At 50.2% G+C, this 25,428-nt stretch overlaps 1 protein-coding gene across 1 annotated transcript in view; it reads left to right on the top strand.

The window, feature by feature from the left end:
* Positions 1-12,550, top strand: part of CDC42SE1 (CDC42 small effector 1) — an 86,266-nt gene extending 73,716 nt beyond the window's left edge. The window contains exons 3-5 of the mRNA XM_015424499.1: positions 6,550-6,657; positions 11,367-11,465; positions 12,327-12,550. Of these exons, the coding sequence (XP_015279985.1) occupies positions 6,550-6,657; positions 11,367-11,438 (180 nt within the window). The 3' untranslated portion in view covers positions 11,439-11,465; positions 12,327-12,550. The remainder of the gene's footprint in view (positions 1-6,549; positions 6,658-11,366; positions 11,466-12,326) is intronic.
* The last annotated feature ends 12,878 nt before the right edge of the window (positions 12,551-25,428 follow it).

Here is a 25,428-nt window from a genome sequence, read left to right as displayed (position 1 = left end):
TTATTTCCTAGCAACGTGGCCGCCCTCCACACCTAATGCGGTTCCACTTCTTTGCTGTGCAAAGGGGTTTGTTAGACGTCTAGGTGCCTAGCTGACGTTTGGAATTCACAGTTGCAAAAGGTGTTGAGGGGAAGGAATGCAGGTTGCTTTTAGGGGCCTAGGATTCCTTGACAACCGATGCTAATTTTTTTCCACACACCCCCCCAAGCATTTCCCCCCTGTTCTAATCAAGCTGATCGCATTTCGCATTGTTCCCTTGCATCCTTGACGCGCATTCTTTTCAACACCCCTCCCACCGTCTGTCTGGGATGTATGGATTCTGGGATCTTCTCTCCTGTTTGCCTCTGGCAAAGGGAGCGTTGGCTCTCGAAAGCGAAGACCCTGGGAGTCTTGTTGTGACGTCCTTGCTTTTTGGGGAGACGGTTTTACCTTTGAAACACTCTCTGTGTACCTAAACTTGGTAGATTTCTGCTGCCACCAGGAATTAAAAATTGCAAATCTCTCTCTTTTTGGTACAATGACCTAGGGTCTGGGCATTTTGGAGGACTATGTGGCCCTGATAAGGACTATTCTGATTTCTGGGATAAGTTTAAACAAAAAATGATTTATTTACTAAAGAAAAAAATAGGTTTCTGGTTATTCTGAACTGTTGCTGATGAAAGGAACTTGTAAATATAACCGGCAAAGCTTGGTGTCACAAACAGTCTCTCAGACTCCCAAAACTCCACTCTGACAGGTGTAGACACTCAGTCTAATATCTATATAGCCACACAGGCTGAACTCTTTGTCTTATTCATGTAGAATAGACTCAAAACTCGTATTCACAGTTTGTCTTATTCACACAGAATAGACTCAAAAATTCCCATAGACACACAGACTGTGCCGTCTCTTCAAACTTCACACACAGAATCTCTCTCCTAGACACCCCTCCTCCCACGCGCTCAGTCATCCGCCAATGACATCACACTTGTCTCCCTCTTTCACTCTTCTTACACTACTTCAGTCAAACTAAACATTTAAAGAAACACACACACACCAACACATGAAATCGTTACACTTGTTCTTCTTTAAGTTGCCACTAGACTCGAATCTGCAGACCAACACAGTTGTCCCCCCTGGAACTTTTTAAAGGGGTTGGGCAAAATGCATGGAGCATCGGTCCGCCAGTGGCCGTCAGCTCTCACAATTGGATTACGGTTGCCAACTCCGTGTTGGGAAATTGCTGGAGACTTTGGGAGTTGACTTCAAGGAGGGACCTCAGCTGGGTATAATGCCACAGAGTCAACCGTCTGGAGTTGACATTCCCTCCGGAGAAACTGATCTCTGTTAAGTCTGGAGAACAGTTGAAAGGAGCAAGAGTCTAAGAGCTCCTTAAAGACTAACACAGAAGAGAAGAGTTTGGATTTATACCCCGCCCTTCACTACCCAAAGGAGTCTCAGAGCGGCTCACAAACTCCTTTTCCCTCCCCCTCCCCACAACAGACACCCTGTGAGGTAGGCGGGGCTGAGAGAGCTCTTGACAGAATCTGCTCTTTTTCAAGGACAGCTCTTATCAGAACTACGGCTTGCCCAAGGTCATCCAGCAGCCACAAGTGGAGGAGTGGGGAATCAAGCCCGGTTCTCCCAGATTAGAGTCCGCGCACTTAACCACTACACCAAACCCAGGGAGGAATGCCTGTCGCACCCCTGTCTTGCTCTGCTCCCCGCTTCCCGGAACAAAGAAGAAATTTCATAGGCTGCCTTTTGCAGACTCCATTTCCTTATGAGCGCACCGGGGGCTCTCAGAGCTGTTCTCTCAGGAGCAGTCCTCGAAAGAGGTCTCTCAGCCCCGCCTACCTCACAGGGTGTCTGTTGTGGGGAGGAGAAGAAGAAGAAGAGAAGAGATTGGATTTATACCCCGCCCTTTACTACCCAAAGGTGACTCAGAGTGGCTTACAATCTCCTTTTCCCTTCCCTTCCCCTCCCCACAACAGACACCCTGCGAGGTGGGCGGGGCTGAGAGAGCTCTTGACAGAAACGGCTCTTTTTCAAGGACAGCTCTTATCAGAACTACGGTTTGCCCAAGGTCATCCAACAGCCGCAAGTGGAGGAGTGGGGAATCAAACCCGGCTCTCCCAGATTAGAGTCCGCGCACTTAACCACTACACCAGACTGCCACAAAGCTTGTGGCAGGGGAGGAGCTTTTGTGCGTCACCGCTCACTTCGTCAGACTCGCAGAAGCTCATCCCCTGTCACAAATTTTGTTAGACCAACGTATTTACGGGACCGTCTCCTCCGGTATGTCCCCGGGAGTGCCTGCCGCTCCTTGAACAAGTTGCTGGTGATCCGCGGCCCTAGGGATGTCCGGCTGTCCTCGACCAGGGTCGGGGCTTTCTCGGTCCTGGCCCCGGCCTGGCGGAACTCTCTGCCAAATGACATCAGGGCCCTGCGGGATCTAATGCAATTCCGCAGGGCCTGTAAGGCAGAGCTGTTATGATTGCTGCCTCCTGTACAATGTCATAAACCTCCATCCATACTTCTTCAGGCACTCTGTCTATCAAATCTAGTCAAACCTATTGTTCACCTCCACTGTATATTCATCAGTGATATGCTCTGGGTCAAACCTGAATGGCCTAGTGGTTTAAGAACATAAGAACATAAGAGACGCCAATGTTGGATCAGGCCAAAGGCCCATCCAGTCCAACACTCTGTGTCACACAGTGGCCAGAAATACCAGTGCCATCAGGAGGTCCAGCAGTGGGGCCAGGACATTAGAAGCCCTCCCACTGTTGACCCCCCCCCCCCAAGCACCAAGATGACAGAGCATCACTTGCCCCAGAGCCCCTAGCTATACCTTGTGGCTAATAGCCACTGATGGACCTCTGCTCCATATGCTTATCTAATTCCCTTTTGAAGCCGTCCATGCTTGTAGCTGCCACCACTTCCTGTGGCAGTGAATTCCATGTGTTAATCACTCTTTGGGTGAAGAAGTACTTCCTTTTATCCGTTCTAACCCGACCGCTCTGCAGTTTCATGGAGTGCCCACGAGTTCTTGTATTGTGAGAAAGGGAGAAAAGTACCTCTTTCTCTACCTGCTCTTTCCCATGCATAATCTTATAAACCTCGATCATGTCACCCCTCAGTCGTCGTTTCTCCAAGCTAAAGAGCCCTAAGCGCCTTAACCTTTCCTCATAGGGAAAGTGTTCCAGCCCTTTTATCATTCTAGTTGCCCTTTTCTGCACTTTTCCCAAAGCTATAATATAATATAATCAATCAGTCAATCAATCGACCTTTATTGGCATAACATACAGAACATAAGACTCAGTTTGCAAGGAGTACTGAACGCTTTCTTGAAGCTTCATACAGAAATTTTGCAACACTTTCAATGATTGTGTGATTCTGGGTTGTCAGCGGAAAAGTAAATCGCACATTTATCAGGTTTCCCTGAATACTTTCTCAACCAGGGCTCGATGAATGTAAGGCGCAGGTCCGAGTAGAAAGAACATGAAAGAAACACATGTTCAAGAGTTTCCATCTCCTGCTTAGTGCAGCAGGAACACAATCTACTGTCGAATGGGATTTTTTGGAATCTCCCATGGAATACTGATGTGACTGCGAAGAAAGCTAATGCAATCTTAGGATGCATTAACAGAAGCCTTGTGTCCAGATCACGGGAGGTGGTCGTTCCGCTCTATTCTGCTATGGTCAGGCCTCGTCCAGTTTTGGGCACCACATTTTAGGAAGGGTGTTGACAAGCTCGAGCGTGTCCAGAAGAGGGCAACCAGGATGGTGAGAGGGTTGGAATCGAAGTCTTATGAGGAAAGGCTGAAAGAGTTGGGTCTGTTTAGCCTGGGAAAGAGAAGGCTTAGAGGGGACATGATTGCAGTCTTCAAGTATCTGAAGGGCCGTCATGTAGAAGATGGAGCAGATCTATTCTCTCTTGCTCTGGATTGCAAGACTAGATCTAATGGGTGGAAATTACAAGGGAGTCGTTACCGGCTAAATATCGGGAGAGACTTCCTAACTGTAAGAGGGGTTGAGCAGTGGAACAGACTGCCTCGGGAGGTGGTAGATGCTCCTTCGCTGGACGTTTCCAAGCGGAGGCTGGACTGCCATCTTTCGGTTATGTTGTAGGTATTTAGGGCTATCTTTCGGCTCTGCTCCTGCAGAGTGCAGGGGGTTGGACTAGATAACCTGCAAGGTCCCTTCCAACTCTCACATTCTATGATTCTATGATCAGTCTAAAGGCTGACTTTTCTGTGTACAGATATAGGTCTCCAATGTTAAGCCCAATTGAATTGGTTTTTTCTTCTATATGACAAAGCCACGTAGAAGACTGGGACTCCGTTAACATATGAGCAATGAGATCATTGTTGTCTCTTAATGGCAATAATCCATACTCTAGTGTCCTGGAGTCTTTGGTGACAAATAATACGGGGAAATTGCCATCTTGGATTTTTATTCTGCATTGTAATTTTTATTAAATCATACACTGAATTTTAATGTTTTTGTATATTTTATGGCCTTGTGCCTTGTGCATTGCCCAGAAGATCAGTGTAAGCTGGGATAGGGTGATGTTGTAGTAGTCGTAGTCGTAGTTGTAGTCGTAGTAGTCTTGAAGGTGCTCCTGGACTCTTGCTCTTTGCTACTGCTACAGACAGACTAACACGGCCACCCAACTTGACCAGAAAATCTTGTTAGTCTCTACGGTCAGGGCTGGCTCGCTCACTAGGCAAACTAGGCGCTTGCCTAGAGCGCGCCGGCCCTTAGGGGCGCCAAACTGGCACCCGCCCCCTCCCCCCTGGCCAAAAGCCCTGCAACTTTCTTGACTGGGTGGGTGACTGCTGTGCGCCGCCGGGACTTTCAGTGCGCTCAGAAGCACAGCCGTCCTGCTCTTGGAGGAGCAGGAGCCACTGGCCTCCCCACCCCCAGGAATTAGTAGTTAGGAGCGCAGACTCTAATCTGGGTGACCCGGGTTGGATTCCCCCACTCCTCCTCCACATGCAGCTGCTGGCGTGGCCTTGGCTCAGTCACAAGTTCTCTCAGAGCTGTTCTCTCAAGGGCAGTCCTTGAAAGAGCTCTCTCAGCCCCACCGACCTCACAACCTTTCAGATTTTGTGTTGTTCATTCTTCCTAAAATGCATTTATGTTTGAAAATTGGGGGGCGCACGGGGGGGGGGGCAGAAGGTATCCTTGCCTAGTGTGCAGAAAAACCTGGGGCCTGGATTCGAATATAGCTGCAAAGTTGTAAACACCTTGTGGGCAGAGACTGGCCTTTCCCGTTTTGCTTTCTTGATCACAAAATCCTAGACTGATGTGCCCACAGAAAGGAACGGGCTAACAGAACAACGCAGGCATTTCTCATCAGGGACGGTCTTAATAGGGTTGTCCACTCTGGATTGGGAAATACCTGGAGATTTGGGGGGTGGAGCCTGGGGAGGGCGGGGTTTGGGGTGGGAGGGGCCTCAGCGGGGTCTAATACCACAGAGTCCACCCTCCGGAGCAGCCGTCTTCTCCAGGGGAACTGGTCCCTGCAGTCTGGAGCTTAGTTGAAAGAAGAAGCGAGCAGGGCCTCACGAAAGCTCCTCCCCTGCTGTAAACTTTCTTAGTCTTTCAGGTGCTCCTGGACTCTTGATTCTGGCTGCTTCCGGGAGACCTCTGTGCCCGCTCTGGGGTTGGCAGCCCTTATCAGATGGATCCTCCAGGTCCATGGGCATCTATCACAGAAGTGAGCCTTGCTTGGGTTTTCTCCCTCCCCCACACCTTTCTGCCTGGGAATTAAGATCACAAGGAGGGGCCAGTTTGGTGTAGTGGTTAAGAGTTTGCGGACTCTAATCTGGGAGAACCGGGTTTGATTCCCCACTCCTCCACTTGCAGCTGCTGGATGACCTTGGGCAAGCCATAGTTCTGGCAAGAGCTGTCCTTGAAAAAGAGCAGTTTCTGTCAAGAGCTCTCTCAGCCCCACCTGCCTGCCTCATTGGGTGTCTGTTGTGGGGAGGAGAAGGAGTTTGTAAGCCGCTCTGAGACTTCTTTGGGTAGTGAAGGGCAGGGTATGAATCCAATCTCCTTCTCATCCTTCTTCCTCCTCTTCCTCTTCTTCCTCTTTTCCTCTTCCTCTTCTTCTTCCTGCTCCAACAATCAAAAAAGCGCATCTGGTGGGCACACGAGACGGGGCCTTTTCGGTGGTGGCCCCGCAATTATGCAACAACCCCCCCATGGAGGTGCCCCGGCCCCCTCACTTATGATCTTCAGGAGACCGTTGAAGACAGTTTTATTTAGGACTGCATTTGACGGATGAATTTTTAATTCATTGGCACACCTCCTTGGGCATTTTATGGGTTTTTAAAAAATCATGGTTGCTTTTATTATATTTTTTTGATGATCTTTCATTTGTATTGCAATCAGGCGTGAGTTCTGCAAGGAGAAAGGCGGCTTGCTTATTCATTCGTTCATTTATTCATTCATTTCTTCTGTTTCTGACCTGCTCTCTCCCCTGCTCTGAAATTTACAATAAATGTTTTGAGTCAATAAATAAAACTGAATCCTTGGCTGTCGTGCTTGTCTCTGCAGAAAAAGAAGAGGCGGCGAATCGACCGCAGCATGATAGGGGAGCCGCTGAACTTTGTCCACCTGACGCACATCGGGTCCGGAGACATGGCAAATGAAGGGCTGCCCATGGTAGGCCGTCTCTCTCACTTCCTTGAAAATTTATGTGCCTGTGCATGGATGTGGGAGGGAGGGAGCTCCTCGCTCTGAATCTGCAGGCCAGAAGCACCGGGGCACGCAGCCTTTGTTGTTCCCGGCCTTGGGGAACCATGTGCCGCAGGAGAAAGCCAGGCAGACCGGTGGGCTGTCTGGCGAGGTTATTTTGAAAGGAAATGTTTGCTCTTGCGCTCCCCCTAATGGCCAGCCTCTGCCTGCATTCCTGTCTATAAACCCCATTGAAATCAGTAGGGCTTACTCGAGACTAAACTACCCTTGAGATCAGACTGTGTCCAAAACGGCAGCATGTTCATGCCATCTACCAACCACCATAACAGGAACATCAGAAGAGCTCTGTCAGATCAGACGAGTGAGGGTCCATCTAGTCCAGCCTCCTGCCTCACACAGGGGCCAACCAGTCCCTCTGGAGGGCCAACAACAGGGCAGGGAGGCCGAGGCCTTCCCCTGAGGAGAACCTCAGAAGAGCTCTGTCAGATCAGACGAGTGAGGGTCCATCTAGTCCAGCATCCCGTCTCACACAGGGGCCAACCAGTCCCTCTGGAGGGCCAACAACAGGGCAGGGAGGCCGAGGCCTTCCCTTGAGAAGAACATCAGAAGAGCTCTGTCAGATCAGACGAGTGAGGGTCCATCTAGTCCAGCCTCCTGTCTCACACAGTGGCCAACCAGTTCCTCTGGAGGTCCAACAACAGGGCAGAGAGGCTGAGGCCTTCCCCTGAGGAGAACCTCAGAAGGGCCCTGCTGGGTTAGACCAGTGAGGGTCCATCTAGTCCAGCCTCCTGCCTCACACAGGGGCCAACCAGTTCCTCTGGAGGGCCAACAACAGGGCAGAGAGGCCGAGGCCTTCCCCTGAGAAGAACCTCAGAAGAGCCCTGCTGGGTCAGACCAGTGAGGGTCCATCCAGTCAAGCCTCCTGTCTCACACAGTGGCCAAGCAGTTCCTCTGGAGGGCCAACAATGGGGCAGAGAGGCTGAGGCCTTCCCCTCATAAGACCATCAGAGGAACCCTGCTGGATCAGACCGGTGAAGGTCCATCTAGTCCAGCCTCCTGTCTCACACAGTAGCCAACCAGTTCATCTTCAGGGCCAAAACCAGGGCAGAGAGGCCGAGGCCTTCCCCTAATCAGAACCGCAGAAGAGTCCTGCTGGGTCAGAGCAGTGAGGGTCCATCCAGTCCAGCATCCCGTCCCACACAGGGGCCTCAACCAGTTCCTCTGGAGGGCCAACAACAGGGCAGAGAGGCCAAGGCCTTCCCCTGATGTTGCCTCCTGGCTCTGGTATTCATAGGATTTCCGAACCTCGAACACTGGGCACCCATGCCCGAGAGGGCTTTGGCAGTGAGGGACCACAACTGCCACAGAGATGAGGACCCGAACTTGCTCCAGGTTGCAGTCAGCATGCTTCTGGAACGATAGCAGAGGCTCCGTTAAGGAGATTTCACGAGAGGGTAGTGGTTCCCCAACATGCCCCGGCCTGCCTCGTCTCTTTGAAACAAAACCGGCTTCCTTCTGCTTTAAGTTTTGCTGATTAGCTGAACTCGTACATAAGGGTGATCTCACCACGGCAACGCACTGCAGTCCTGAAAATCTTGGCTCTTTTTAAAGAGCAAGTTGCTAGTCCTTAAGGCTTTGCTGAGGGAGAGTGGCCCTCTTTATTTATTTCATAACCTGCATCCTGCCTTTGGATAGAGGGGCTGTGACTCAGTGGAGGAGCATCTGCTTGGCATGCAGAAGGTCCCAGGTTCAGTCCCCAGCATCTCCAGGTAAAAAGACCAAAGAGGGAGGTGATGTGAAAGACTGAGACCCTGGAGAGCTGCTAAGGGGAGGGGCCATGGCTCAGTAGCAGAGCATCTGCCCGGCATGCAGAAGGTCCCAGGTTCAATCCCCAGCATCTCCAGTTAAAGGATCAGGCAGTAAGTGATGGGAAAGACCTCCACTTGAGACCCTGGAGAGCGGCTGCCAGTCTGAGTAGGCAATACAGACTTTGGTCGACCAAGAATGGGGAGGGGCCGTGGCTCAGTGGAAGAGCATCTGCTCGGCATGCAGAAGGTCCCAGGTTCAATCCCCAGCATCTCCAGTTAAAGGATCAGGCAGTAAGTGATGTGAAAGGCCTCCGCCTGAGACCCTGGAGAGCGGCTGCCAGCCTGAGTAGACAAGACTGAACTGGATGGACCAAGAGTCTGATTCTGTATTAGGCCGCTTCATGCTTTGGGGAGGGACTGTGGCTCACTGGTAGAGTCTCTGCTTGGCAGGCAGAAGGTCCCAGGTTCATTCCCCCGAATCTCCAGTTAAAAGGACCAGGAGAGCGGCTGCCAGTCCGAGTAGACAAGACTGACCTCGATGGACCCAGGGTCTGATTCAGGATCAGGCAACTTCATGTGTGTGACCTGTACAGATGCACAAGGTGCGTGTCGGTCTAAAATACATCCCGTAATGTTTTTTTTAAGGATGGTGCAAAGTCACAGAACGTCAACAGCCAATTGGGGGGGGGGGGGGGAATCAGCAAAACAGAACACCATTGGAGACAAGGCGACGCCATCAGTGAGCCTGTCAGAGCCTCTGAAATGACACTCTTGTGTCACGGACGAGACGGGACAGGCCCCTTTGGGAAGGGATTTCCGCCATCCCGGTGCCACCAAATGGGAACACCCGGCCTGGTCTGCCTTCCGCACCGCTTTCCCATACCTCCGCGTTCCGCCCAGTGACTCGTATAAGTAGAGACTAAATCATGCAGAGGAAGGTGCGCTTTGCCTCGAAACGCATGATTAAAATTCAGTGTCAGCTACTGCGAGTCTCTCTCTCTCTCTCTCTCTCTCTCCTGGCGTGCACACGCCTTTGGCAGGGCGCAGAAGGCTAATTCTTAACTCGCCCATGAGAGGAAAGTGAAGATTGCTGACCTGGGCGGCAGCAACAGAACCGCTTTTTCTTCCTGCAGGGCAGGAGGGTCACCGTGGGGACAAGCCGTACCGCTCTGTATTTTTGTCCTGCCCGGTTAATTAAAAACTGAAGGAGGGCAGATGGGAACACAAACACACGAAGCTGTTTGAGATTGAACAGACCTTTGGTCTGTGAGGGTCAATATCGTCTAGAGGTGTGAAGGCCTGGGGAAAAAACCGGAAAAATTCGGGGAGAAAACCCACACGTTTTTTCCCTGAAGCCTTTTTTGGGTTTTTTTCCGAAAAATTGGAAAAAGAAAAGAAAAGGGGAAAAAAATGGTTATGGAACGTTTTATTTTAACATGATTAATAAAATATTTTAAGACAAGGTGTTCAGATATTTTCCAAATCATTTCTAAATATATATATATATATGGTATCAGATTGATCTAATTTCTGTGCACTTGAGGACAAACAAGTCCTAGGTTACAAACTGAACTCTCCACTGCAAGAACAAGATGCACTTCTTCCTTTAGGAGGGGCTGTTGTCAGAAGAAAAGAGAAAGGTTTCAGTTTTGTTTTTGCATGTGGGTGGGTATTCTGTTTGTAATCATTGTTTGGATACACTATATTTTTAATATGCTAGTTGTGATCATTTCATGCCAAGTAAAAATGACCATAGTCATATTTTATGTTCCTAAAGTAACAAAATGACTTTCAATCTAGAAAAGACAAACGAAATGCTAATATAACATTTTTTTCAATTTTCCCGAAAATTTCCATTTCCCCCCGAAAAAAACTGGAAAAATACCAGTTTTTTTTCCGACCTTCAAAATTTCCGGAAATTTTACATCTCTAGTATTGTCTACTCAGACTGGCAGCAGCTCTCCAGGGTCTCAGGCAGAGGGTTTTTCACAATGCCTACTGCAGGGGTCCCCAACGCTTTTCAGTTTGTGTGAATTCTGACACGGGGGGGCGCCACCGCCGCCGCAAAATTTCTGTCATAAATTGGCTGCCTCGGGAGGCAGAGCCAGCCACGGAGCTCTCGTGGTGTCTTCCCCACGTGGCGGGAGGTAAGCCGCGGCAGCCATTTTGTGTGGCCGGCTTCGCCTCTTGTGGCAGCCATTTTGCGACTGTGGCCACCACACCGCGTCAGGATTCCAAAGTCGCCCACAGGATCCCGAAGGCCGGGGACCCCTGCCGTACAATTGGCCACGTTGAACTTCATTTGTCACGTCCTTGCCCGCCCACCCGATTTAGAGAGATCCTCCCAAGAACCGTTCTCCAAAATGGCTGCCGGAAAAGGGCGGCGTCAAGCCCAAAATGGCTGCCGCAGGAGGTGGAGCCAAATGGAACACCTCCTTCCTCACACCTCCTGGGGAGAAGTAAAGTCCGAAGCGAAGACAGAACCGCATACTGAGGAAAGGCCAGGTGCCTACCAAGCCTCCTCATCCCCCAGTGGAAAGCCCTCTCATTTGAATAAGGGCAGCCAATAACGAGCCTTGCCTTACAATGGCCCCACCCCCTTTCTGAAAAGCTTGGCGGGCACCATTGGGAGTTCTGGCGGGCACCACGTTGGGGAACCGTGGGCTGCGGCACAAGGACTTTTGAGTGTGACCGATGGCTTTAAAGATACGATCTGCCTCATTGGCGGTCCGCAGCAGGAGAGTTCCGGGAAGGGCCCGGCAAGGTGTGCTTGTTTTGAACATATAGACCGGTTCCGGGCAGGTTGTCATCCAGTAGTACGTGCGACAAGTAACCCACTCCTTACAACCTCTCTCTCTCTGTACGCAGACGGGGGCAGTCCAGGAAATGAGATCCAAATGCGGCCGGGAGCGACAGTGGAGCAACTCCCGCGGCTTGTAGCTCTGCCTTCTTCCCGCCTTCTCCAGCGTAGGTGTCTTTGCAGCTTTGCAAGTTCCTTCCGGGGATCCTTCTCTTCTAGAAACGAGTCTCGTCGTGCGGGAACTGGGGGATCCACACCCTTCTTTCGAAGCCCCGTTCCCTTTGGGGAGAGCCACCTAGTGGTCAATCTAAATGGAAAAACTTTCACCGCTTACAATGAGACCACGGGCAAAAAACTTTTGGACGCAGTTACTAAGCAAACAGACGGAGGAGTTTGAAGAAGGCAGTGGGTCTTGGGACTTGACAATGGCATATTAAGTTAGGTGGAGAGCAATTAAAATTAATAAATATAAGTTGGGAACATAGAATTAGATACAAGGAGTAACTATTAGAAAGGAGGAAGTAATGTAGGAGTTGAAGTATTATAACAAGGGCATAGCAAGGAGGTGAAGGGTGTGCACCCCCAAAGACCTCTGGTGAAAGGGTGGGGGTTACCCTCCTGCGGTAGGGATTCTCTCTACAGCACCCAGTATCGGAGGCAACCCCGTCCAGCTTTCTTTTCTAGGTACTGCAGAAGGCACAAGAAGAATATAATAGAATATGATATAGAGGAAGTTGCATGGTGGTATTATAAGCAGGTAATATAAGGAAATAAGAAAAAGATGAGGGTATAAACAAGATTGGGATTAAGATATAAACAGGCGATATGTCACCTCAATGGTTGTTTGTTTGGTTTTTGTTTCATTTCAAAAGGAGTATAATATATTTGGAAAGAAATATCTGTATGAAATTGTAATATATACTCAATTAAAAAATAATAATAATAATAAAAAAGAAAGGTTAAAATGTGTAGATGTTTCCCCATTTTGTTGGGGAGAAAACGTTAATTCTTGTCTTTCTTTCTTGCAGGTTCCAGGCTAATTAATTAAAAAAAACCAAAAACAGAAAGAAAGAAAGAAATATATGTGTATATATATATATAAAAACAGCCCACACTTGAATTACCTGTTTGAGCTTGTCAGAACAAGTTGGAAACGCAAGACATCTCCCGGTGAAGTCGACTCAGTAACTTATGCAAACTGATTTCCAAATGTTCTGGGCCTTTTTTTTTTTTTTGCCTTCCCCTTTTTAAAGCAAGAAACTAGCAACTAGTTTGGCGTTTAAAACGCCTGGCCGTCTGTGTAAGAGAAAAAAAACAAAAACGGGTCGATAGAATCCAGGTCTCTCTTCAACGCACCTCCTTCATCCCGATTTGTCCCCGTGCCGGTTTGCCCGCACCCTTTCCGTTTTTTAACTTGTGACTTAATGGAAAAATAAAAGTCGTGCTGCCGTACCGTCGGTGGCGATTTCCCGGCCGGCGCGGCCTCAGGTCACGGAACTTATTTCCCGGCATATTGTTTTTTCCACACACAAAAAAATAATAATCCCATTTTATGCGGATACTTTTCTCGTCCGGAGGAACGGCCGGCTTTTGTAGACATTACTCAGTTTCCCGAAAGAATTGATGCCCGCTCCCATGAGATACAGAGGCGGCGGCAAGGTTTGGAGAGCCACCGAAAATGGCTGCTTGCGAGACAGACGTCTGACCCTCAGGCACGATCCGCAAGGATGCTTTCTGCCTTTGCCCTATTAAAACTCTGCACCTGCAGAGTGCAGAGGGTTGGACTAGATGACCTGCAAGGTCCCTTCCAGCATCTAACATTCTGTGATTCTATAAGCAGGACGGTGCTTGTGCAGAACTCCCCAGCGGATTGTGCCCCATGTAGGAGGAAAGGTTGCCATTTTGAATTTTCCACTCTGCGTGCCCGAAGGACTTGGATCGTCCTCACGCGTACGTCCTCCCAAGCTCCAGAGCCATGGAATCCCTTGCGAAACGTCGACCAGATGCGGTCCAGAGAGACGCGCGCACGATGCAACGGACTCTTTCTACTCAGTATGCAAGTCAGTCGAAACACTGGTGCTCGAAACTCAGGCCCCACACCCCCCACTTTGCATCTATCGGAGAGGTAGAGGCAGGAGTCTCAGCCAACAGAACCCACAGAGGACGGCGTTTATCCGTTTGCGCTGGGTTTCGAGGCACAAAGCATCGCGCTGCAGTTCCGTCAAGACACTGGGGTCTGCCCTAAAGGCAAAAAACGGGTCTCGTTTCTCCAGCAGAAGGACCTTTTTGCTCTGTTGACTTCTCAGCAGGTTGAATTCTGTTGGGAGGCAGCGATTCGGCAGATTTGGGGCTGGGAGCCGTCACCAGTTGGTAGAGGCGGTGATTTTGAGCGCAGGCGGTCCCAGGTTCGATCCATGGACTCTCTCGCTCACGGATCTATGGAAGCAGAGCTCGGGGGGGTAAGACCCCCCCCTACCTTGAGATTTTTGACACCTGCGCCCGCCGGACGAAAGAGCAGCCGGTGAGATTCCAGTGACGGCAGCTTCGTGTCTTCTTATTTCTGAGCATGGCCGCAGGGCAGATAAAACCGGTCAAAGGCCACCATGCCACTGGGGGGGGCACCCTTTGGTCTGGTTTGCATCGGCCCATCTGTGCAGGACAGAAAGTCTTTTTGGGACTCCAAAGGTCCGTTCTAGCTCTGTGGCCAAGTGATGGGGGTGGGGGTTAGTTCGGCCGAAGGGTCAGTTCGGGAAGCGCTGCATTAGAACTCCCGAGGGAGTTGTTTCTTAGGACTCGGCCCCCACTGCGACGCAGCGAGCCGCCTCTGTCGTCTCCAGTGTTCTCTCTAAGTTGAGTCGGTGTGAGCCAGCTCACGGTTTTTTTAGCCCCCGGCTCACACCTTTTTGCCTCCGCTCAGGAAGGAGGGCTCCAGAGCAAACTTAATTTATGCAGCAGCCAAATCGCCCGCTCACAGCTTTAATGCCAGGAGCTCACAAAGTAGAATTTTTGCTCACGAGACTCCACAGCTTAGAGGGAGCATTGGTCGTCTCTCCCTCCTCTACCCACCCGCCTCTCTTGCGGAGAGCGGCAGAGGCGTTTGCGTGGACACATGTGCCGAAGAGGAGGGCGAACGCCACGTAGCCTGTATCCCTCACACAGAGCTGGAGAAAGTACTTCTGGTATCAGATCTTGGGAGTCCGGGCGCCTGGACGCTATGCGGCCTTGGCACACTATGACCCCTCGACCTTCCTCCGGAGGTAACCGGTACTGCAGACAGTATGAAGCCCTGAGGGGCGGATCCTGGGAAACTCTTTGAGTTTTTCCACTGCAGGCAAGAAACCTCCCTCCCTCCCTCCCTCTCTCTCTCTCTCTCTTTCAGCTTCTTTAATGCTTACCTGTCTTGGGTGATGCCGATACCACATCATCTCGAGCTGAGGGGTCTCCAACCTTTAGAATTCCGATTTAGTGGGGTGGGTGCAGCCACAAAATGGCCGCTGCGGGAGGCGGAGCCAGCCACAAAATGACTGCTGCAGGAGGTGGAGCCAGCCACAAAATGGCCACTGCAGGAGGTGGAGCTAGCCACAAAATAGCCAATGCAGGAGGCGGAGCTAGCCACAAAATGGCCACTGCGGGAGGCAGAGCTAGCCACAAAATGGCTAATGTGGGAGGTGGAGGCAGCCACAAAATAGCCAGTATGGGAGGTGGAGCTAGCCACAAAACGGCCAATGCGGGAGGTGGAGCTAGCCTCAATATGGCCGCTGCGGGTGGTGGAGCTAGCCACAAAATGGCCAATGCGGGAGGCGGAGCTAGCCACAAAATGGCTGCTGCGGGAGGCGGAGCCAGCCACAAAATGGCCACTGCGGGAGGCGGAGCCAGCCACAAAATGGCCGCTGCGGGAGGCAGAGCTCGCCACAAAATGGCCGCTGCGGGAGGTGGAGCCAGCCACAAAATGTCTGCAGCAGCTTTCTTCAGTCACACCGTGAAGAGCTTTGTGCTGTGGTGGTAGCTGCTACCACCGCATTGGGGGACCCTGGGCTCTAGCTTCTTAGAAGCCGGCAAACCACACACCGCTTAGAGCTGCCTCGTAAAAGGTTTTGAATAAATGCGATGCTGCCGTGATTTCCTCGTTTCTGTCCACCCTGGTCAGGGAAGAGCTCTCTGGGTGCCATTTTGAAACATCGTTATTTTTTAGTAGAAGCCGTGGCGCCACCGTAAGGGGAAGCTAGACCTCGTACGGTGGCCTTTTGGAGGAAGGCTTTCCCGAGCAGGGGACACGAGATTTTTCTCTGTTTCTTGCTATCAGGCAAAGGGTTTTGTTTTGGAGAGAGGGAACCTTTTGGCGTCTCTGGCAACGAGAGCCGTTTGCTCACGTCCACACACCCGTGAGCATAGAACTAAGGTGAAGGACAAGGTGCCCGGCTTTTCCGGTAGCTTCTCGGTGCTCCTTTAACCCCCAGTTTGTGGCACAAACACGAGCGGGTGCCCATATTTCCGCCGTGTGCCTTAAAAAGCATCACTGGCTACTGTCATGCTTCAAAAGGCACAAGGGCAGGCTCGGGCCGTTTCACCCGGTCCGTTGGCAACCCTGCTTGAAGGTTCTTCCCCCCCCCCGATCTATCACATCTTCTAGCGTTGCTGCCTCTCTTTACAAGAATGCTGCTTTCTCCCCGCACCTGTTGGATTTCTGCCTGTCCTGGAGCCGAGAAAGAAACCCCTGCCGGGAAAGTGTCACTTTTAATCTGCCTTTTTTTTTTTGTAGTTAATCTGATTCTCCCTGAGCGGGCATCAAACAGGAGGGGGAAGTTGGAGCTAGCTCCTAAGGGGTCCCCCGACATCCTTTCTTGCTAGCCGGAAGACCACATACGTTCTGGTCGTGCATGTCTGGCGAAGCACGGGGAGGTTGGAAAGAAGCCGGCTCCCGAAATTCTCGCTCGGCTATAGACCGATTTCGGCCTCCTCGATAGGGGAGTGCATTGTAAAAAACGCCTGCCTTTTCAAATGCACGTGCTCACGAAGCCGAAAGCGTTTTTGGCGCGAATTTGGCCTCCCTGCAGGCTGGTTAGGCAGGAAATCTTTTCCAGATCACTGCCGTAGAGCTGCTTAAGAGCTTGATTCGAATCCCGTGCCACCTTAAAGACCAACGAGATGTCCAGGATAGAAGCTTTCGATTCTCGAAAGCTTCTGTCCTGGAAATCTTCTTGAAGATGAAGAAGAGATTGGATTGATACCCCGCCTTTCACTACCCCGAAGGAGTCTCAGAGCAACTTATCACAGAATCATAGACTTGGAAGGGGCCATACAGACCATCCTAGTCCAACCCCCTGCCCAATGCAGGACCAACCTCACAATCTCCTTCCCCTCCCCACAACCGACACCCTGTGAGGTAGGCTGGGCTGAGAGAGCTCTTTCGAGGACTGCTCTTGAGAGAACAGCTCTGAAAGAACTTGTGACTGACCCAGGGTCACACCAGCGGCTGCAAGTGGAGGAGCAGGGAATCGAAACCCGGTTCTCTCTTATTAGAGTCTGGGCTCCTTTCCCCCTCCCCCTCCCCACTACAGACACCCTGTGAGGTCGGTGGGGCTGAGAGAGCTCTTTTGGGGACTGCCCTTGAGAAAGCAGCTCTGAGAGAACTTGGGACTGACCCAGGGTCACACCAGCAGCTGCAAGTGGAGGAGTGGGGAATCAAACCCGGGCCTCCCAGATTAGAGTCCGCTGCTCTTAACCTCTGTACCAAACTGGCTCTCTTTAAGGGACCACTGGACTTGAGTCTAGATGTTATACTGGCTGTCCACCTAAAACGGTCTTTGCGGAATAGCTCACCGGAGGCAGAGTCGCCACTGGGTTCACACCCGTGTTCTCAATTTCCATTTTCCTGCCCCATTGACCACCCCCCCCCAAAAAAAAACCTCTCCACCACCAGTCTCTTCTCAAACATTTCTGCAGTGACTGAAATCAGCACGGTTTAGCTGAGGACTCCTTGCCCTTCACGCCCGCTGGCTGTTTCTGGGTTTTCTCCCCCCCCCCCCCCCCCCAGCACTAACATCTTTATCAGTACAAAATCCTCTCTTTGCTACTCCAGTTTCCCCGGCTGGCCTGGGGGAAAAAAGAATCGAATGCTTTGCGAAAGAATAGCTGGCCTATTCGGATGTGCTATGACTTAGAAATGTTTTCTTTTTTTTAAGAGTAATAACAGAAAGAGAATCGCTGCGTGTCGAAAATGGGCCGGGGCGGTTATTCCCCGACAGGGTCCCCTCCTTGAGAGTCGTGCCGCCAACCTCCAGGCGGCACCTGGAGAACTCCCGCTATTGCAATCAGCTCTCCAAACTGCAGAGATCAGTCCCCCTGGAGGAAACGGGTGTTTTGGAGGGTGGGGTCTCGGGCAGGGGTGTCGAACTCACTGGAAATGTGTTGTTTAAAGTTTTAAAAATCTTTAATTGTTGGTGTCGCGGTGAAGTGCGCGGACTCTAATCTGGGAGAACCGGGTTTGATTCCCCACGCCTCCACTCGGACCCGCTGGGTGACCTTGGGCAAGCCGTGGTTCTGTCAGAGCTGTTCTTGAAAAAGAGCCGTTTCTCTCAGAGCTCTCTCGGCCCCACCTGCCTCACAGGGTGTCTGTTGTGGGGAGGGGAAGGGAAAGGAGGTTGTAAGCCGCTCTGAGACTCCTTCGGGTAGTGAAGGGCGGGGTATTAATTCCATCTCCTCCTCCTCTTCTTTCTCCTTCTCCTCCTCCTCTTCCTCCTCCTCCTCCTCTTCTTCTTCCTCTTCTTCCTTTATAAAGTTTATGTCTCTGCTGCCTGGCGTTACATTCTATGACACACGTGACCCGGCCCAACAAGGTCTCATTTATGTCAGATCTGGCCCTCATAACAAATGAGTTCGACACCCCTGTTCTGAGGACCCTCCCCTCCCCAAACCCCGCCCTCCTCTGGGTCCACCCCCCACATCTCCAGGTATTCCCCCACCCAGAACTGGAAACCGTCTGTACGAGCAATTCATACACAGTGAAATTTCCCTATAGAAATCTGCTGTACTGATAAAACGGCGTAAGTCAGAAAGGAAGAGGGAGGAGGGAAAAAGTTGCAGAAGAAAATACGAAAGGCGTAAGGTCTCATCTGGTGAAACCTTGAGTGAGACGGTCTATTGAGCGCTGCACCGTCAGAAGGACTTGAGACCACTTTACTTCAGAGGAAACACCTTTATTGATTTGTCACTCACTGGACGATTAAAGAAGATCTGTTTTTTTTCCCTCAACAAGGTTTCGTTCTCATATCACGGTTGTCTTTCCTTACGCAGTTTGTACTGATGAAACCGTCAAGACAGACTCTGGAGGGTGGGCGTTGTGCTAAGAAAGTCTCTCTGTCCCGGGACGTTCGGGGTGGTGAAAACCAGTGAGGATTGTGAGGCACTCCAAGGGGATCTGTCAAGGATGGGCGAGTGGGCGTCAACATGGCAAATGGGGTTCAATGTGGCCAAGTGCAAGGTGATGCACATTGGAGCCAAAAATCCTAAATATAAATACACATTGATGGGGTCTGAACTGACAGAGACTGAGCAAGAGAGAGATCTTGGAGTTGTAGTGGATAACTCACTGAAAATGTCGAGACAGTGTGTGACTGCAATAAAGAAGGCCAATGCTATGCTGGGGATTATTAGGAAGGGTATTGAAAACAGATCAGCCAATATAATAATGCCCCTATATAAATCAATGGTGAGACCTCATTTGGAATACTGTGTGCAGTTCTGGGCACCACACCTTAAAAAGGATATTATAGCTTTGGAAAAAGTGCAGAAAAGGGCAACTCGAATGATAAAAGGGTTGGAACACTTTCCCTATGAGGAAAGGTTAAAGCGCTTAGGGCTCTTTAGCTTGGAGAAAAGACGACTGAGGGGTGACATGATCGAGGTTTATAAGATTATGCATGGGAAAGAGCAGGTAAAGAAAGAGGTACTTTTCTCCCTTTCTCACAATACAAGAACTCGTGGGCACTCCATGAAACTGCAGAGCGGTCGGGTTAGAACGGATAAAAGGAAGTATTTCTTCACCCAAAGAGTGATTAACACATGGAATTCACTGCCACAGGAAGTGGTGGGTGCTACAAGCATGGACGGCTTCAAAAGGGAATTAGATAAGCATATGGAGCAGAGGTCCATCAGTGGCTATTAGCCACAAGGTATAGCTAGGGGCTCTGGGGCAAGTGATGCTCTGTCTTCTTGGTGCTTGGGGGGGGGGTCAACAGTGGGAGGGCTTCTAATGTCCTGGCCCCACTGCTGGACCTCCTGATGGCACTGGTATTTCTGGCCACTGTGTGACACAGCGTGTTGGACTGGATGGGCCTTTGGCCTGATCCAACATTGGCGTCTCTTATGTTCTTATGTTCTAAAAGACGGTTGTTATTGTCGTTTTGTTGGAAAACACGGCTGTTTCTCTGCTCCTCCAATAAAGTCTCCGCCTTGGTTCTTCTCCACTTTAGCCGCTGCACTGAAACGCTTCTGTACAGCGCCGGCCTTGGAAATGTAACATAACCCCCCCCCCCCTAAAAAAAAAAAGGATCGCCGTTGAATGCAAAATTCCTCAAAAGCTTCTGGTGCTGGTTTCCCTTTAGCACTGTTTGGTTGGGTTTTGCTTTGGGGTAAAGACAAGAAATCAGCCCTCTCCCACCCATGTTTAGAAACATAGAGCTGGGAAGGGACATCGAGGGTCATCTAGTCCACCCCCACCTTCACTGCACAGGAGAAGCCTCCCTTCAAGAAAGATGTGGACGGAATGGAGCGGGTGCAGAGGAGGAGAGCGACGAGGATGATCGGGGGCCTGGAGACCAAAAAGCTCTAGGAACATTCAGTCTGGAGAAGAGGAGGTGGGGAGGGGCGGGATTGGTCTCTTGAAGTATCTGAAGGGCTGTCACTCAGAGGAGGGCAGGGAGCGGTTTCTGTCTGCAGCAGAGGAGAGGACTCGCAAGAACGGGTTTAAATTCAGGGCGGGAAGGGACCGGCTGGATCTCAGGGAAAACTTTGTTACAGTCAGAGTTCTTCAACAGTGGAATCAGCTGCCCGGGGAGGTGGTGAGCTCCCCCTCCCTGGCAGTCTTCAAGCAGCAGCTGGACAAACCCTTGTCAGGGATGCTCTAGGCCGATCCTGCATTGAGCGGGGGTTGGACTAGATGGCTTCTAGGGACCCTCCCAACTCTGCAATTCTAGAATTCTACCTCCCCTCTACTCCCAGAGTAGCCCCTACTCAGTGCCCAGAGGGAGGCAACCCTCCATGATTCGTGGGCCAATCTAGCCTGGAGAAAAATTGCCTTCCTGATCCCAAAGTGGGGCGATCGGCATTTCCCTGGGCGTGTCAGAAAGGGCCAGGAGAAATGAGCCCTGAGGCAACCCTTCCTGCCCCTCCCTCTCCCGACCTGCCTCAGTTTTTTTTTAATGTTTTTATTTTTTTCAATTTTTAACAATTCTAACACTTCAAACAGTGAACAATTAATCTTCCAATTACATTCACATCCTGTAAATAGTTCCTGAGTATGTACAACGTTATAACATGTTCAAAGAATTACAATACATTACTCATCACACGTGCGAATATGTTTTCAGTAGAAAGATAACAGACTTGGCGTAAACTTAAAAACATTAGGAAGCAATCTGAACTATTGGAGCGGTAAGAAAGAGAATAAAGAAAAGGAGACTTCTATTATCAACTTACAATAACAATTACTTCATATCATTCGACCATTTGGAAGATTTAATGTGAAATATTAGAGCTAGTGGAAAAGAAATAAGTAAATAAGTATGAGATTTTGCGGAACTAGTCATTACATTATTCTTATATCCATTTGTGGTATTGAGACCAATCAGATGAGATAAATTGTTTTTGTGACAGATAATCCAGCACTGGGTACCATTTTTCTATCAGCACTCCTGTCAGAGGGCCACTTAGCCTTGCTTAGAAACCTCCAGAGTAGGAGAGCCCACCACCTCCCGAGGAATCCCGTTCCAGTGAGGAACCGGTCAGGAAGTTTTTCCTCATGTTTGACACCCTCCCTGCATCAGTTTGGTATAGTGGTTAAGTGCGCGGACTCTAATCTGGGAGACCTGGGTTTGATTCCCCACTCCTCCACTTGCACCTGGCTGGATGACCTTGGGTCATTCACAAGCTCTGGCACAGCTGTCCTTGAAAAAGAGCAGTTTGTGTCAGAGGTCTCTCAGCCCCACCGACCTCACAGGGTGACTGTTGTGGGGAGGGGAAGGGAAAGGAGTTTGTAAGCTGCTCTGAGACTCCGAGTGAAGGGCGGGGTATAAATCCAATCTCCTCTTCTTCAAAGAATGAATTGTAAAGCAGCACATTTGCTCAGTCAGAATCTAAATGAAGTTCTTTCTCGAGGCAGAGCGGAACGTGGAAAAGCTTACTACGCACCATCTTTATTAAAAACAGGAAAGGAAGAAATCCTCAGATTCCAGCAACTAATTGAAAAGAAGGAACAGAGGAGAAAAAAACATATAGAGTAGAAATTTTTTTTAAAAAAATCACAGGTTGCAGATCTACACACAAGTTTCCATAAAAGATTTCCAAATATTGAAAAATAGAAGAAGAGATTGGATTTATACCCCACCCTTCATGCCGAGTCTCAGAGCGGCTTACAAATCTCCTTCCCCTCCCCACAACAGACACCCTGTGGGGTAGGTGGGGCTGAGAGAGCTCTTTCAAGAACTGTTCTTTCAAGGACAGCTCTTGTCAGAACTATGGCTTGCCCAAGGTCATCCAGCAGCTGCAAGTGGAGGAGTGGGGAGTCAAACCCGGTTCTCCCAGATTAGAGTCCGCACACTTAACCACTGCACCAAACTGGCATGGTCTGGTGGCTGCTGCTGGAATAGCCAGGAATTTGGTTTGGTTTGGAGCAGTTTCTAGCTCTCATAGTGCCCGAGAAAAGGCAGGAAGCAGATGGATTATTTCGGTTACATTTCGGAGCATCAGAAGGCAGGCCTCGGAACACAACCCAATCTATCCAGTTGCATTTCCAGGTTTCAAACTGAGTTCTAAAAAAACCTGTGGGAGGGGGGAGGAGTTCCTCAAAAGGAAATCTCCCTTATAAATAATGGCGGAATGGTGGTGGCACTTCTCTAGAACATTCCACACGCTCCAAAATCAGTTCGCTCTCTGATCTGTCATTCAGAGGGTCTCCCCATCCACTGCCTGCTTTCCTGAGTCCTGCCTCCAACATTCTAAACCGTTTACTGTTCCTCACCCCCCCCCATAGCCAGTCAGAACACAGAGGTAATTTGCATATGCAGCCTCATTGGCCTTTGCCTCGGAACACAGAGGTCGTTTGCATATGCGAATTGATTGGCTTTTGCCTCTAACATTCTAAACAGTTATCTGTTCTGAGGTAAAATGTGTCCAATCTTCAGGTGAGGGCTGGAGATCCCTCAGAATTACAACTGCTTTCCAGATGGCAGAGATCAGTTCCCCTAGAGAAAATGGTGGGCTCTGTATCCTTCTATGCTGCTGAGGTGGCCCCGGTATGACAGCCAATGTGACGTAGCAGTCAGGGCTTCAGAGCACGGGAGAGGCTGCAGGGGTGGAAAGCTGAAGAGTGAGGGGGAAATAAAGGTAGGTTGATTGGCTGGGAAGGAGATAGGGTTTCCACCCTCCAAACCAACCATTCCCTTCTGGGGACCCATTGTTGCCAGTCTCCAGGTGATGGCTGGAGATCACTCAGAATTACAACTGTTCTTTAGGTAGCAGAGATCAGTTCCTCTGGAGAAAATGGTGGACTCAGTGTCATTATACCCTGCTGAGGTCGCCACAGCAAATTGACACTGAGTGTCCAAGGCCGGGACACCCGCCCAGAGCCTCTTTCTAGAGGCAGTCGTATTTATTTCCACAACGGGCCTTTTTCCTAGTCAATAATATTGAGCAAGATGTTCAGAAGGCAAGATGGTGCTTCTGGTGACGTGCAAACACACAGGGTGTGCTAGTGGCTACTTAGGCTAGGTAGGTCAATGGAACTCCGGCATCTACCTAAGAATGTGCCCCAGAATCCCTTGCAGGGCCTGCAGTTTCTGGGAGCGGTGCACAAACTGGGTGATTGGGCGACAACATGGCAAATGAAGTTCAGTGTTGGTGTGAGGTGATGTGACTTGCTAAGACTGAGTTTTTAAGAGATCTTGGGGTCGTGGTGGATAGCAAAGTGAAAGTGTCAATCTGGTATTCTATGTTGGGGTTTATGAAGTAAGGGGATTGAAAATAAAAGAGCCGATATTGTAATGCCCCTGTATAGATCTATGGTGCAGCCTCAATTGAAACACTCTGTACAGTTCTGGCCACCGTATCTCCAAAAGGACATTTGAGGAGCTGGAAAAAGTACAGAGGACGGCAACCAAGATGATGGAGAAGGTTGGAGCATCTTGCCCATAAGGAAAGGCAGAAGAATCATTGGCTACTAACCATGGCAACTCAGGGAACCTCCACATCCAGTGGCAGTAAACTTCTGAATGCCAAAGCCAGGAGGCAACATCCGGGGAAGGCCTCAGCCTCTCTGCCCTGTTGTTGGCCCTCCAAGGAAACTGGTTGGCCACTGTGTGAGACAGGCTGCTGGACTGGATGGACCACTGGTCTGATCCAAGAGGGCTCATCTGATGTTCTCCGGGGAAGGCCTCAGCCTCTCTGCCCTGTTGTTGGCCCTCCAAGGAAACTGGTTGGCCACTGTGTGAGACAGGCTGCTGGACTGGATGGACCACTGGTCTGATCCAAGAGGGCTCATCTGATGTTCTCCGGGGAAGGCCTCAGCCTCTCTGCCCTGTTGTTGGCCCTCCAAGGAAACTGGTTGGCCACTGTGTGAGACAGGCTGCTGGACTGGATGGACCACTGGTCTGATCCAAGAGGGCTCATCTGATGTTCTCCGGGGAAGGCCTCAGCCTCTCTGCCCTGTTGTTGGCCCTCCAAGGAAACGGGATGGACCCTCACTGGTCTGACCCATCAGGGCTCTTCTGGTGTTCTCAGGGGAAGGCCTTGGCCTCTAGGCCCTGTTGTTGGCTGTCCGGAGGAACTGGTTGACCACTGCGTGAGACGGGATGCTGGACTAGATGGACCACTGGTCTGATTCAGCAGGGCTCATGTTCTTATTGTGCCTGAGAAAATCTGGGAAGTTGGTAGATTTTTGAGCATCAGAGAAGGCAGGGCTGAGAACTCAACCCGATCTTTCCACCCGCGTTGCCGTTTTCAAACTGAGTTCTAGGGAAACCTGTTTTTTGGGTTTTCCCTCAGAAGGAAATTGATAATAGTGGGGAAAGTTCCTTGAAAACCAGGGCCGTGGTGGCACATCTAGTGGCGTATGCAACCCGACGGGGTGCGTCAGGAGACATTTCAGCTAGGTAGGTCGATGGGGACCTAGACGCCCACCTAAGAATGTGCCCCAGAATCCCCTGTGTGGCCCGTGGGTAATGTGCATGCATTCCTCAGCCCTCAAAGTGATGTAGCCGAGTGTTCCCTGAGAACTGCAAGTTCAAAATACAATTTTAATACGTTGCCTGCGGTGCTTTCAATGGAACGGAAGGCCTGACATTTTTTTTATTATTATTATTTTAATTAAATTTTTCCAATACTGTTGCAACAGTGTCCGGCAATAAATGGCAATACAAAAACCATTTCAACACTAGATAACATTCAGTAAGGGTACAGAAAAGAAGACCGCAGGTTTTCATTGGCCAGGTTATTGTTATTGTTTCAGAACCCAGGGTGCCTTGCACAAATATGTATCTACCCATAGGATCGATTATTGTTTTCCCCCATTTAAAATGCAGTGGATTTGCAATCAAAAGTCTTGACATGCTCGGGAGAGAAGCAGGCCTATAAATATTTTAAAGAATCGTTTTACAAGCAAACGTTAAGGCCTCCCGCCAAAGTGTTATGTTATAACTGTTCCCAGCGTTGGTTCTTTGGCCTTTCCAGTGCTCCAAATGCGGGTGCTGGGGAAATCGGGGACGAGAAAATAAGAAGGCTAGAGCGGCCTGCAAGACGAAAGAAGGCAAGGCAAAAATGAGAAACGGCAATATTACTGGAGAAGAGGAGATTGGATTTATACCCCACCCTTCACTCATCGTCTCAGAACGGCTTACACTCCCCTTCCCCACAATCAGG

This window comes from Gekko japonicus, unplaced genomic scaffold (assembly GCF_001447785.1).
Source record: "Gekko japonicus isolate JY-2015 unplaced genomic scaffold, Gekko_japonicus_V1.1 scaffold142, whole genome shotgun sequence".
NCBI lineage: Eukaryota > Metazoa > Chordata > Lepidosauria > Squamata > Gekkonidae > Gekko > Gekko japonicus.
The sequence above is the reverse complement of the archived record's forward strand: the minus strand, read 5'-3'. Positions and strand labels throughout refer to the sequence as shown.